Raw genomic sequence first — 13,480 nt, 5'->3', positions numbered from 1 at the left:
TGTCCAGATCCCTTCAGTTAAAGTTAGGTATAAACAATATTATCATTTTTTCCCCACTATTATTAAAAGAATAATAATTTATTAGGATAATAACAGGGTTTTTTGTTTGTGTTCACTTTGTTTTGTTTAGTATGGAAGAATGTGAAGCCCTCTGCACACGGCTTGCTATCATGGTCAATGGAAGTTTCAAGTGTCTTGGTTCTCCCCAGCACATTAAAAACAGGTATTTTATGTCAGTGTCAAACCTCTGCAGCTATATTCAATCTGAGAACTGACTTTAGTAGTAGATACTTTAGCAGTGCCAAGGCATAAACGCTCATGACTGCGAAGCATATCTTTCTTTTCCTGCCAACAGTGAAGTTAAAAAAGAGCCAATTAGTATACACTGGCATGCTGAATGGACACATGGCAATGTTAAAATACTTTGTAGTCTGCACTGGTAGCTGAAAGACACAGATTTGTATCTAAAATTAAGCGCTTCTGCACTCAACCTGAGAAATACATTGTGAAAATTAAATGTGTTGACATAAAATACAATTTGGATCCTTGTAAGAGAAAGAAACACTTTTAACAGGTCAGCAGCCACTAAGAGTAGCCACTATTTTGAACCATCTCTGCTTCCTACCAAATTCACCGGCAGCTGCAGGTATTTGTATTTTCTGCATCCTTCTCCTGATGTGCACAAGTCTTTCTTCTTGAATTCTGCTCATGAGTTAATTTAATGTCTCTTAATGAGAATGTTTAATTTGAGTACACACTCAAAGCACAATACATGAAACAGGATTAGAAGCTTAAAGGAAAGTTGTGACTTGTGGCTAGAATGACTGTGAGAGGGAAAAGGATCCTGTGTCACGAACTGGCAGGGCTCATTGAGAGGGCTTCAAACTAGATATAAAGGGGGAAGGGGACAAAACCACCCTGACTAAAGATGACCTCAGCAATGGCATAACCAGCCTGATGGCAAAACCATTAGCCCAGCTGAAGAGCATCTGCACTTCATCAGGGGCTCCAAGTACTTCATCGGGGGCCCAGCTCAAATGCCTTTATGCAAATGGAGGCAGCATGGACAATAAACAGGAGGAGCTGGAGATGCTGGCATGCTTGCAGTGCTATGATCTAATCAAGATCACAGAAACACAGTGGAATGAATCCTATGATCATTGTGTTGGACTAGAAGGGTACAACCTTTTCAGGAAGGACAGGCATAGGAGACAAGGAGGGGGTGTTGCCCTCTCTATCAGTGATCAGCTAGAGTGCCTGGAACTCCTCCTGGTAAGCGATGAAGAGAAGGCCAAGTGCCTATGGGTCAGGGTGAAAGGAAGGTTAGGTGACATTACAGTGGGGGTCTGCTACAGACCACCTAACCAAGAAGACCAAGTGGATAAAGGCCTTCATAGACAGATAGAAGTCACTGCTCATTCACAAGTCCTAGTCCTTGTGGGTGACTTTAATCATGCTGACATCAGTTGGAGAGACAACACAGCAAGGCATAAGCAATAAAGGAGATTCCTGGAATGCATTCATGATAACTTCGTCCTCCCAGTGACTGAAGAATCAATGAGAAGAGGTGCCATGCTCGATTTTGTTCTCACCAATTGGAGGGGCCGGTGGGGAATGTGAACCTCATGGGCAGCCTTGGCTGCAGTGACCATGAGATGGTGGAGTTTGAGATCCTGAGAGTGGCAAACAAGAGGTTTTTGAGAAAGCTTGAAACCCTTGACTTTGGAAGAGTTGACTCAGTAGCTTCCTTGTAGAGTAAAAAAGGATGAAGCCCTAGAGGGATTTAGTGTCCAGGAAAGCCGGTTGATTTTCAAGGATCATCCCCTCCAAGCTTAAAGGCAAGGTATCCCAAAAAGAAAAAATCAGGCAAAAATACCAGGTCTATATGGGTGAACAAGTAACTCCTGGTCAAAATCAAATATAAGAGGGGAGCCCACAAATGGTGGACACTTATGTAATGGAGGAGTAAAATATTCTGTGTAAATCAACTGAGAGAACTCTCCCTCTGTCTTTCTTTGGAAAATTTTTAAGTGCTGGGGAGGAACCAAAGAGTGTCTTTGTACTCCGGTTATGGCTTTTTCTCCAAGGCAAGGCACCTTGTTTACAGTTTGGCTTTGCTTTTATCATTTGTCCAAGGATCAATTTGGCCAATTGGCAACCAATAGAATGGGATTTCACCAAGCTGTGACCATATAAGGTAAAGACACAAGCCTAGTTTAAGTGGAGCATGGGCAGTGCATGTGCCTGTTTGCCACAAAGGGAGGACATATCCCTCGTTTAGCGGACTTTCTGACACCTGGGTTCTTTGTCTTTTTCCTGGGTTCCCTGGATCCCTGCAGGAGGGAGGGGAAGAGGGGGATCATGCCTGGACATGCCAGGACTTGTTCTGGGTTTGTGTTGGGCCCATTTGGCCCTACCACCAGAGTTATGTGTGCAAATAAACTATATTAGTAATATATGTATTTATATTAAAAAGCAAGAATGATACAAAACTAAATTAATGGAGATTGTAGTTACAGATTATTGTTGTAGGTTTTCTGTCAGATTTTACAACTTTTGTTTTTTTTGCTTTATTTGCTCTTATTGATATTCTCCAGTCTGTCTTCAGATTGCATTTATAAATCAAAATGAACAACTATTTAAAAATCAAGTACAAGTGATTTGATATAAGTTTGAAGATTGGAAGAAGGAAAGAAATCTAAACACTGTATGAACAGTTGAACCAAAGTAAACTTTCATACAGCATTTATTTATGATAGAATGAGTTCTGTATTGTAAGAGATAATGAATGAATTATGTTGTACTATAAAAACTAACATTTGAATATTGCATTAGCATGTCTCAAGATTTTCTGCCCCTCTTTTAAATGTAACTAAATCCACTAATGTTTTTTTTTTCTTTCCTGTTGGTGATTCTGTCCATCTTGATGGAAATCCTCAGAATGGTTTTATTTTCTTTTTCATTGTACCAATCCAGCCTGTAAAGTTTAGATTGTGGTCAACTTTTTGACAGATATGTGATGAAGGTTTAATGACTCGTCCTTGCAGCCCTGTTAAATTTCTTTGCTGTGATGGGAAGTTTCAAGGATTCAGCTTTCTCTCTGTAATGGTTTAGTGCAAGGGCTAAACTCCCTCACTCCCTGTCCTGTTTCCTCTCTCCTTACTAGGAGATAAAAAGGGGAGGGGAAAAAAAAGGAAGAGGGAGAGTTTTCAGCTGATTTACACAGAGTATTTTACTCCCATGCTACAAAGATATCAGGTTACAACATTATATATAGAGAACAGAAGGAACAGGGAAAGGAACACCTGAATCCCATCACAGGCAAAACCACAGATGCCTGCTCAAGGACCAGGAAGGTGAGAGAGCCCAGGACTCCTTTTCCAGGGCCATGACAGCCATAACTGCCATTGTCATAAATTCCTGATTCTGATAGTGGGGAATGTTATGTGGTTCAGACCACTACATTCTCTCACTACATTTTCAACCCTGGGCAGATGGGAAAGACCATAATCTTGGACTGAATACAACTTTGTCAGGTGGCAGTACAAAATTCTGCTATGAAGGGTATGGGTGCACTCCAGGAAGATGCTAACGTGAAACATAAAAGCTTCCTTGGGATATAGGAAGTGAAGCTGCTTCTAATGTGTGAGACTGATTCATTTTTCTGGCTCTTGTGTAAAGCTATAACAAAATGATCATCCGAAAATATCTTCTTGCTACAGATGTGTTTGGGTTCCTGCTCCCAACTGTTGAGCCCAGAATATATTTTTCTATGTTTAAACAGACTTAAAGCACTCTCATATGTTCCTCAGTAGAACAGTAAATATTTAGTAAGCCCATCATTTTGCAGGTGGAAAATATATTTCCTTCCAAGAAAGTAGTTAGCTGGTGTGCTGGTTTAAGACAGCCTGTTCTAACAGTGAGCACTGACCCCACTTAACCTCCCTTCCCTTCCCCCCCTTCCCCCCAAACCAAAAAAAAAAAAAAAAAAAAGAAAAAAAAAAGAAAAAAAAAAAAGAGGGAAGGGAGAGAAACAGCCCTGTGGTTGAGATAAGTAGTTTAATGGAAACAATATAATGTGACCACATGACCTTAGCCTATTTTGCAAAGCACAGCAAAAGCAGAAGCAGCAGCAGAAGCCAGTGATAAAAAATGACCCCCTCCAAGCCTGCAGCCAGCCTAAGAGAAAAGACCAACTCCCCCAAACCAGGAACCAGAAGCAGCAACTGGAAACAGAAAGTCTCTCATGTTACAATCTGAACTACAAGCCCCATGATAATCGGGTCCCGATAGCACTTCTATTTTAAAGCTGGCATGATGTCAGCAATGTATTGAATATTGTATTGAATATTCATCCTTGGATTCAATTGGCCAAACCCATGACAGCTGGAAAGATGTAACTGAAGAGCAATTTCCCAAAAGTTAGCATCTTAGTTCTAGATGTAGCTTGAGATGGATGTATTAGCAGTTGTGCCCGTTAAAATGCAATTTGAGACAACTCTAGCCAATTGACGTGATTATTCTGAATTGTGAATGGATTACATTTAAATGCTCTCTCCAGTATTCTTCTTCATACTTAATGGGTTTTTTTAAAAAATTCACAGAAACATTTCCAAGTTAGATACAGCTGGCCAGCCCTCTGGGAACAACATTTTGAATACAATTGCTCAGTTCTAGGGCCATCTGTACAGACTTCTCATAGCAAAGAAACACATACCAATTTTTCAAGTGCTGGATGCACGTCAAGGATTTGCCCAAATTTTATCATCAAGGCATCTGACTAAATTACTCAATGATTAATCCATTTGTTATGGAGGAGTTAGAAAGGAAATGTGTTGGCAAGCTACTTATACCTTACCTTTTTAAAAAAAGGTTGATTGAGAAGATTTTATTAATTTTCTCAAACTCACACATGTAGATTTCTTAAATGGAAAAGAGAATTAAATTGAATTATCTCTTCAATTTTTCAGCCTTTAGTGGAAGCAGTGTTACCATACTAACAAACACACTAGCAGGATTATGGGTTTTTTTTAGAAGCCATAAAATATAACAAAATATATGTATATAAAATATAATTTTCATTCTTACTGCACTGTTGTAAAACTTTGTGCAACATTAATTTGACTCCACCGGGCCTGTGCATTTCAGTGTTGGTTGTTTAGTTTGGTGTTGCTTGTGTTCTATTTTGCTTAGTTTGTTTGTTTTTTTTGTTTGTTTGGGTTTTGTTTTGGTTTTTGTTTTGGTTTGGGTTTTTTTGCCATTTTATACTATATTTTCCCTGGGACACTGTGTTATATCTGTGCACCTGTTCAATGAGCAGCAGCTAAATAAGAATTCATATACTTCTCTTTCTCTAGTATGCTGCTCATGTACTAGTTTTATTAGATATTTTTTCAAACTTGTCTCTTAATACATTGTTATCAACATTTGTTGGAGCAGAGCAGCATAGATATCAGCATTAATGTTTTTCACAATACTTCTGGGGAACTGAATCCAAAATAATGATTCCCATCTTATAGAGGAGTAACTGAAGTACAATGCTAAAGTGTTTGGGTAGTCAATTTGAGCAGTTCATGGCTAAATAATTCCTATTTGTTTAACATTGCATTCAAAGTATAATGCCTCTTAGCTTCAGCTGTAGCTGTGGCTGTTTCTGAAAGTATTGGGAATTCCCTCTGCAAATTGGTGGCTTAGGTGTCAAAGTGGGCCCTTAACAAGATAAGAAAGCAGCAGCAAAAAATGTGATCTGAGTTACCACAGATCTAGTCTGGATGATCTGAGATGAATTGTGAACCACTTGAAGGGAAGAAGTCAGAGAGTTGTGGTCAAAGGGACAGAGTCTAGTTAGAGACATGTATTTAGTGGAAACCCTCAGGGGTCAGTACTGGGACCTGTACTACTCAGTATATTCATCAATAACCTGGATGAGTGGACAGTCACTCTCAAAAAGTTTAATGATGACATGAAAGTGGAAAGAGTGGCTGACACACCTGAAGGCTGTGCTGCCATTCAGTGAGATAAAGACAGGCTAGAGAGTTGGGCAGGGAGAAATCTAATGAAATTCAATGAGGGCAAATGGAGAATCTTGAATCTGGGAAAGAACAACCTCATGTATCAGTATAGGCTGGGGATTGACCTGTTAGAGAGCAGTGAAGGGGAAAGGGACCTAGGGGTTCTAGTGGATGGAAGGATGACCATGAGCCATCAATGTGCCCTTGTGGCTAAGAAGGCCAATGGAATCCTGGGGTGTATTAGAAGAGGTATGGTTAGTAGGTTGAGGGAGGGTCTCCTCCCATTCTACTCTGCCCTGGTAAGGCCACTTCTGGAATATTGTGTTCAGTTCTGGGCCCCTCAGTTCAAGAAGGACAGGGAACTGCTTGGACAAGTCCAGTGCAGAGCCACAAAGATGCTGAAGGAAGTGGAACATCTTCCTTAGGAGGAAAGGCTAAGGGAGCAGGGTCTCTTTAGCTTGGAGGAAACTGCGAGGTGACCTCATTAATGTTTATAAATATGTCAAGGGTGAGTGTCAGGTGGACAGAGCTTGATGATGTCCAATGGTAGGACAAGTGGCAGTGGGTGCAAGCTGGAGCATGGGAGGTTCCATGTAAACATAAGGTAAAACTTTTTCATTGTGAAGGTGATGAAATTCCGAAATGGGCTGCCCGTATGGGTTGTGGAGTCTCCTTCTGTGGAAACATTCAAAACCCACCTGGCCTGGATGTGTTCCTGTGTGACCTACTCAAGGTGATCATGATCTGGCAGGGGGGTTGGGCTAGATCTTTTGAGTTCCTTTCCAACCCCTAATATTCTGTGATACTACAGGATGTTTCACTATTCAACATGATAAACACCTAACAAGATTTTTGAGGGTTTTAGCACATATTTGGAAATCATGCCTAGATACTGAGATGCCTACATTCAGAGAGCAAGGCAAAGTTGTGTGTTTCTCATAACTTGAGGCTGTTACTGTTATGGTAATAACACTATTGAATAAAAAAAATGAACTTTAGATGGCTTGATATGAAAGCCTGGAGTATGTGTGAACAAACAGTGCATGTACACTGAACACTTGAACAAGTGTTACTCATTGTTTTAATAACTGTTTTCATGTTTCTGTTGTTACTCTGGAAAAATCATAATCAATTACAAAAATGATGAAAAAAAATCTATGAATAATATATAGAAGACAGATTTTGTAATTTATTTGTTATATTTGTTTGCATCTAATCAAGTTTATCTGTTCTACCATGATGAGTTTGTTCTGAATAATGACAAGAAGGTTTTACATTTTACAACTGATAATATATTTGCATTTCATTTTAACATTTCTTAGTAAACAAATGAATATTTCAAATTCAATAACTTTTTTTCCTTCCTAGATATTGTCTTTGCTTGCTACTTAATAGAGAAAAGACATAAATTTATTGTGTGATCTAAAATTATCTTAAACTGAGATGATTTCATTTTAATAATTCTATTTCAAATTTTCTTTTATCAATGTTTTAAAAAGTCATTTGTTTTCAATGTTGCTCAAGTTTTATTCTCTTTGTAAATTATATTTTGTAAGGGGAATGACCTGAATCTGTATCCCATGCTTCAGCAGTCACAGTGGAATAGCTGTTGGCTTGTCTAGATCAAGCATATCTACTTATGGAAAGTAGAACCATCTCTGTCTGCAAATGAATGTAAAGCAAAGCAAGGGGGAGAACAGTAAAAAATTATTCCCCCTCTGATAGATGGCATATATTTAAAATAAGATGCTGTTCCTTGCAGACACTAAGTGCCAATGATTTCCTTTTTATATATATTTTATTTTGTTAGGCAATAACATAATTTTTAAGTAATGTTTTGATCAATCAGACTAGTGCATACGTAAAGTATGCACGTTATATTTCCATCATTAAACCCTCCAGAAGATGTAATTTTTTTGATGTATATATAGCACAACATTCTCAATTAGTAGAAAAATGGTTGTTTGGTTGGGGTTTTTTTGTGCTGCTTGGTTTTTTTTGAAAGCAAATAGAATTTTTCTGACCGTAGAATCATAGAATGGGTTGGGCTGGGAGGGATCTCAAAGATAATATAGTTCCAAACACTCTGCCATGGGCAGGGCACCTCTTACTAGAAGAGCTTGCTCAAAGCCACATCCAGCCTGTCACTGAACGCCTCCAGGGAGGGGGCATCCGTGACCTCCCTGGGCAACCTTTTCCAGTGTCTCACCACCGTCACTGTGAATAATTCCCCAGGGATTAGTGCTGGACCCAATCCTATTCAATATCTTTACCGATGATCTGGGTGAGGGGATTGAGTCTGTCATCAGTAAATTTGCAGACGACACTAAGTTGGTCTTGATCTGTTAGAGGGTAGAAGGGCTCTCCAGAGGGACAGAGTCCAACAGGATGGCATTCAAGTCCAAGTGCCAGGTGCTGCACTTTGGCCACAACAACCCCATGCAGAGCTACAGGCTGGGGTCAGAGTGGCTGGAGAGCAGCCAGGCAGAAAGGGACCTGGGGGTACTGGTTGACAGTAGGCTGAACATGAGCCAGCAGTGTGCCCAGGTGGCCAAGAAGGCTAATGGCATCCTGGCCTGCATCTAGAATAGTGTGGCCAGCAGGAGCAGTGAGGTCATTGTGCCCCTGTACTCAGCACTGGTTAGGCCACACCTTGAGTACTGTGTCCAGTTCTGGGCCCCTCAATTTAAGAAAGACATTGAGACTCTTGAATGTGTCCAGAGAAGGGCACCGAGGTTGGTTAGAGGCCTCGAACACAAGCCCTATGAAGAGAGGCTGAGGGAGCTGGGATTGTTTAGCCTGGAAAAGAGGAGGCTCAGGGGAGACCTTATTGCTCTCTACAACTACCTGAAAGGAGGCTGCAGTCAGGAGGGGGTTGATCTCTTCTTCCAGGCAACCAGTGACAGAACAAGAGGACACAGTCTCAAGCTGCACCAGGGGAAGTTTAGGCTCGAGGTGAGGAGAAAGTTCTTTACAGAGAGAGTTGTCGGCCATTGAATGGGCTGCCCAGGGAGGTGATGGAGTCACTGTCCCTGCAGGTGTTCAAAAGGGGATTGGATATGGCACTTGAAGCCATGGTTAAGTTAGCCATGAGGTGTTGGGTGATAGGTTGGACTGGATGATCCCTGAGGTCTTTTCCAACCTTATTGATTCTATGAAAATAAAACACATTGCATTTCAGCAACTTCTTGTTCCCATTCAAATCTCTGAACTAGGACCTCTGAGGAATGGGCAGAAGGAAACACTGAGAAGTTGGTGTTACTTGATCCACTGCAAACAGCAACTCCTTTACTTGGTATTTATGAGAATTGTCAGCCTTTGGGTAACTAAATCCACTATTGCAAAATTTGAAAATACATCAGGGGACTCCATCATTAATATAGATCTGAGTAAAACTAATGAGAAATATTGTGATGGTTAGATTGTCTGTACTTATCTTTTTCTCAGCATACACGTAGTAAGAGAAGTTCATACCCTACATTTTGTATAGCTGTAAAACACAGTCGTACTCAGATTGCTGAAGTATGAATATGAATGCACAGCTTTGTTAAAAACTTTGAAAAACAGTGTTACATACCAATTTTTAATCTGAAAAAATAAAGGAATTTTTTCTTCTGTGTTTCTGATTGTGGATCTTCATAGATTTTTGATAACAATTCAAAGCAATACAGCAATTAAAACAGTTCAGTTAAGTTCAGATACATTGAGTAGTGAAATATCCTGTAGTATCACAGAATGTTAGGGGTTGGAAGGGACCTCAAAAGATCACCCAGTCCAACCCCCCTGCCAGAGCAAGATCACTTATATCAGATCACACAAAACCACATCCAGGCAGGTTTTGAGTATCTTCAGAGAGGGAGACTCGAAAACCCGCCTTGGCAGCCTGTTCCAGTTTTCCCCCACCCATACAGCAGTGGGCCTACATTGCCTCTAGTGTTATTTTTTCCTGCAATGTATTTGACAAAGCTCTTTCTGTTGTCCTTGACCTCTCTTGCAAGGTTCAATTCCAAGAAGGCCTTAGCCTTTCTAGTTGCCTCCCTACATCCTCTGACAACAGTCAGCCAGCCCCTACTTCCATGATCTGTAGATTTTCTTCCACTTGAGTAATTTTATACATAAGCACAGCATGCTTCTGTTTATTATCATTAATGAAATTCTATTCTTCAATAGTATAATACTAAAATCACAGTGGCAATGTAGTAGGTGTACTTGATGTTATTTGATGTAATTATAGGAAAATCGATTGAAGCAAATGTCCTTCCTGTCTTCGTTGTGTCGATGAATAGATTTATGTTTCTGTGTATCATTTTCAGGTTTGGAGACGGCTATTCTATCAAGGTTTGGCTTAGTAGAGAAAGAAGCTCTCAAAGAATGATTTTGGACTGCTTACAAATGCATTTTCCTGGAACACAATTTAAGGTACAGATAGAACTCCTTGTCATTGTCATAGTATTTTTTTCTTGGCAGGATTAAGTATGGGATGGTAAGAGCCATGGATATATTACCTTTTTGAAAAAAGTATGACCATTCTTTTTATTTTCCTATTAAGCAGTTCTTAAAAATTTGACTTGTGATATTGATTAAATCAGCTCCAAAAAGACATTTAGGCAGTGTGAATAAATAGGCTTTCTCTACATGAAAATTTCATTTTGCTTTTATTGTTGGTGAAGTTAAACTTGCCTTTTCATTCACCTGAAGTCAGAATGCAGTGTAGTCACTGAGACTACCTGTTTGATTTCTTTCTGATAAGATCCAGAAATGGTAAGTCTTGCTCTTCACTGAGATTCTTTTATTTGATACAAAGCCTTACAGAAGCCCTGTAGTAATTACTTTCCAAGAGAAACTCTAAGGGTCTTTAATTATTTGTTTAGGGGTTTTTCTTAGTTTGTTTGGTTTTATTTTATCTGTTTTAGGGAAAGAATCATATAAAATTATGGCTACTTTAGATATGAACCTGTTTCTGTATATGTTTATCTGTGTGAATTCACTTAGCCTTTTCCTAGACTACATTGCAAAAGCACCAATCTGTTGAATTAAAAACCTACAGCATATTATTGTTCTAAATGTATGTCTTTTATGAAATTAAACAGAACATGCACAAGATGTGTGCTCTGAGTACAAACATTTCTTTGTACTGCCAATATACACAAATGGTATTAATTGTCAATGAGAGCCTACTGAAGCTAGAATCGCTTATAAGCAAATGTAATGTCATGATCAGGTGCATTTACTTTTATTGATTTTTAACATTTTTGTTTGTTTTAAGGGGCAACATCTTAACCTGCTCGAGTACCACGTACCACAAAGTCAGGGATGCTTGGCAGAGCTCTTCCGAGTCCTAGAGCATCACAAAGCTTTTCTCCAAATCAAACATTACTCCATTAGCCAAACCACATTAGAGCAGGTATTATTTTATTGTACTTGTTTGGGTTGATTGCTTTTTCTTTTTTTCCCCATAAACATGCAGTGTAAATATTGATAGAATACTGCCATGTCATTTATTGGATTACTCAAATGTATGAGATATAAGAGCAGTTGCAGGCGATCTCAAGTATGCACAGTAATTACATGAACCATACTACTTTTACTCTGGAGGTGAGCAGAGTAAAAGCATCACAGTATGCTACATATTTGTGCTGTGCACAAGCATAGTCCATGCTTAGATGCACCTAGATGTGTGCAGAATGAAAGGTATGAAAGTGAACTGCCACCTCTGCAGTCCAAAAGTTGGTATCTTACTAATGTTCTTGAGAAGACTGAACTAGTCTCTGTAAATTAGACTTACAGGATGTTTTCCTTTGAGAGTTTTCTCTTGCAGTGAAAATGATGCTGCACATTAGTGAACAGTGGAAATGCACAAGTAGACAGAATATCTCCCACTACTAAAGGCTGTAAAACCCTATGTGCGCAAAAGGAAGAAGAGAATGATGACAATTGCGGGATTTCTGGGTGGCTGTGATGTGCTACAGCATCTTCATATGCAATTTCTTTATATGTATTCTACAATCTGAGAGTCATATCTAGTCAAAATGGTAATTTTCCATGATGGTGTGAACTTATTCCTTTTCCTCATATGCAAATCATTGATGAAGTATTCTGATCTGTACTGATCTGTTAACTGCTTGTAAATTATCTATTCATCGAAATGCTAAAGATAGAGTAATTTTAGCCTGTTGGTTGTTTGGGCATTGTTCACTCAAGCTTACTTCCTCTCCATTATTCATAATGATTCATCACCTCAGTCACCTACCATTATTTCCTTTCCGTGATGAGTGCCAGTTTTAAACAGGAAAATACTTCTGAATAACAAACACTCTTATAACGTATACAAAGTTTGCATATGAATATGATCATTTGAATCCAAAATAGCCATCTTTCCTTCTACATGTCTTGCTGTCAAAGAGTTGTGTGATTAAAAAGTAAGTGAGCCTCTTTGTAGTAAGATCTGTTAAGAAAAATAAATCAAGGAGGCACATTAATTGCTGAATCCTCACTCTGCAACATTCAGAAACATACTTTCCCCTTGAAAGAGCTAAACTGTCATCTGTTTGATAAGAAATCGCTGGCTCGAGTTCTTCTGGTATGTTATTTTAAAGAAAATGAAAACAATTGTTTCCCACTAACCTGTGCAGAAGTAAAATAGAGTTTTCACACATGTTAATAACTCATTTTACCATTATAACTCATTAAGTACTGTGTGTAGCTGGTGAAGTGAAGAGGGACTATTACCAGAGTTTAAAAAACACGTCTCTAGAAGAGTTCCCTCTACATGTATTATTGATTTTTTTGTGTCACAAAAAATTTAGAGACCAACTGAAAAATGTCTCCAAAGTTTCAATTCAAGTATTGTTATTTTGAAAGTCCAACTTTTTTCTCATGTCTTACAGGTGTTCATTAATTTTGCTACACAACAGCACGGCATCTCTCATTCTTCACAAGAATCTCCGGTTGTTCGTAATGGCCACCTGCCAGTCTAGGCTGAGAATAGAATACAGCTTCAGCAGATAATGTGTGTGTTTATATTTGTGTTTGCACATGGATTCTACAAGCAATAACTTTTCAGTGGTTAACTGGTTTCATGTAGACCAAAAAAAATCTGCCAGAAATTAATGCTTTGTAATTAGCTGGAATGTTTTCAAATGTAAATTAACCAATTATAATAAGATGTGAGGTTTTTTTGGTGGCTCTACATTTGATTACAGTAATTTTTCTGCATGAAAACTTAATACTGACAAAGCAAGAAAAGACCATGTAAGGTAGCAATAGTTAGGCTATCACCCAATATTAATCTTTAATTGCACAAATTGGGAGTCTTTTGACTTTTAATTAATTCAGTGCTGTGTTGTTATAAGTTAGATTAGCCTTTTTAATGTGTATAGGATGTGCTATATTCTATATGATTTAATGTTAAAGAGATTATTAGTGTGCTAGTCTAGCTCCCAGTAATCTTGAGTGAATTTAACAAGGTT

At 38.8% G+C, this 13,480-nt stretch overlaps 1 protein-coding gene across 1 annotated transcript in view; it reads left to right on the top strand.

Moving 5' to 3' along the window:
- The window catches only part of ABCA13 (ATP binding cassette subfamily A member 13), a 155,000-nt gene extending 141,933 nt beyond the window's left edge, over positions 1 to 13,067 (top strand). Inside the window, exons 53-56 of the mRNA XM_054164325.1 lie at positions 131 to 223; positions 10,325 to 10,430; positions 11,278 to 11,415; positions 12,899 to 13,067. Of these exons, the coding sequence (XP_054020300.1) occupies positions 131 to 223; positions 10,325 to 10,430; positions 11,278 to 11,415; positions 12,899 to 12,988 (427 nt within the window). The 3' untranslated portion in view covers positions 12,989 to 13,067. The remainder of the gene's footprint in view (positions 1 to 130; positions 224 to 10,324; positions 10,431 to 11,277; positions 11,416 to 12,898) is intronic.
- The last annotated feature ends 413 nt before the right edge of the window (positions 13,068 to 13,480 follow it).

This window comes from Dryobates pubescens, chromosome 9 (assembly GCF_014839835.1).
Source record: "Dryobates pubescens isolate bDryPub1 chromosome 9, bDryPub1.pri, whole genome shotgun sequence".
Taxonomy (NCBI): Eukaryota; Metazoa; Chordata; class Aves; order Piciformes; family Picidae; genus Dryobates; species Dryobates pubescens.
The sequence above is the reverse complement of the archived record's forward strand: the minus strand, read 5'-3'. Positions and strand labels throughout refer to the sequence as shown.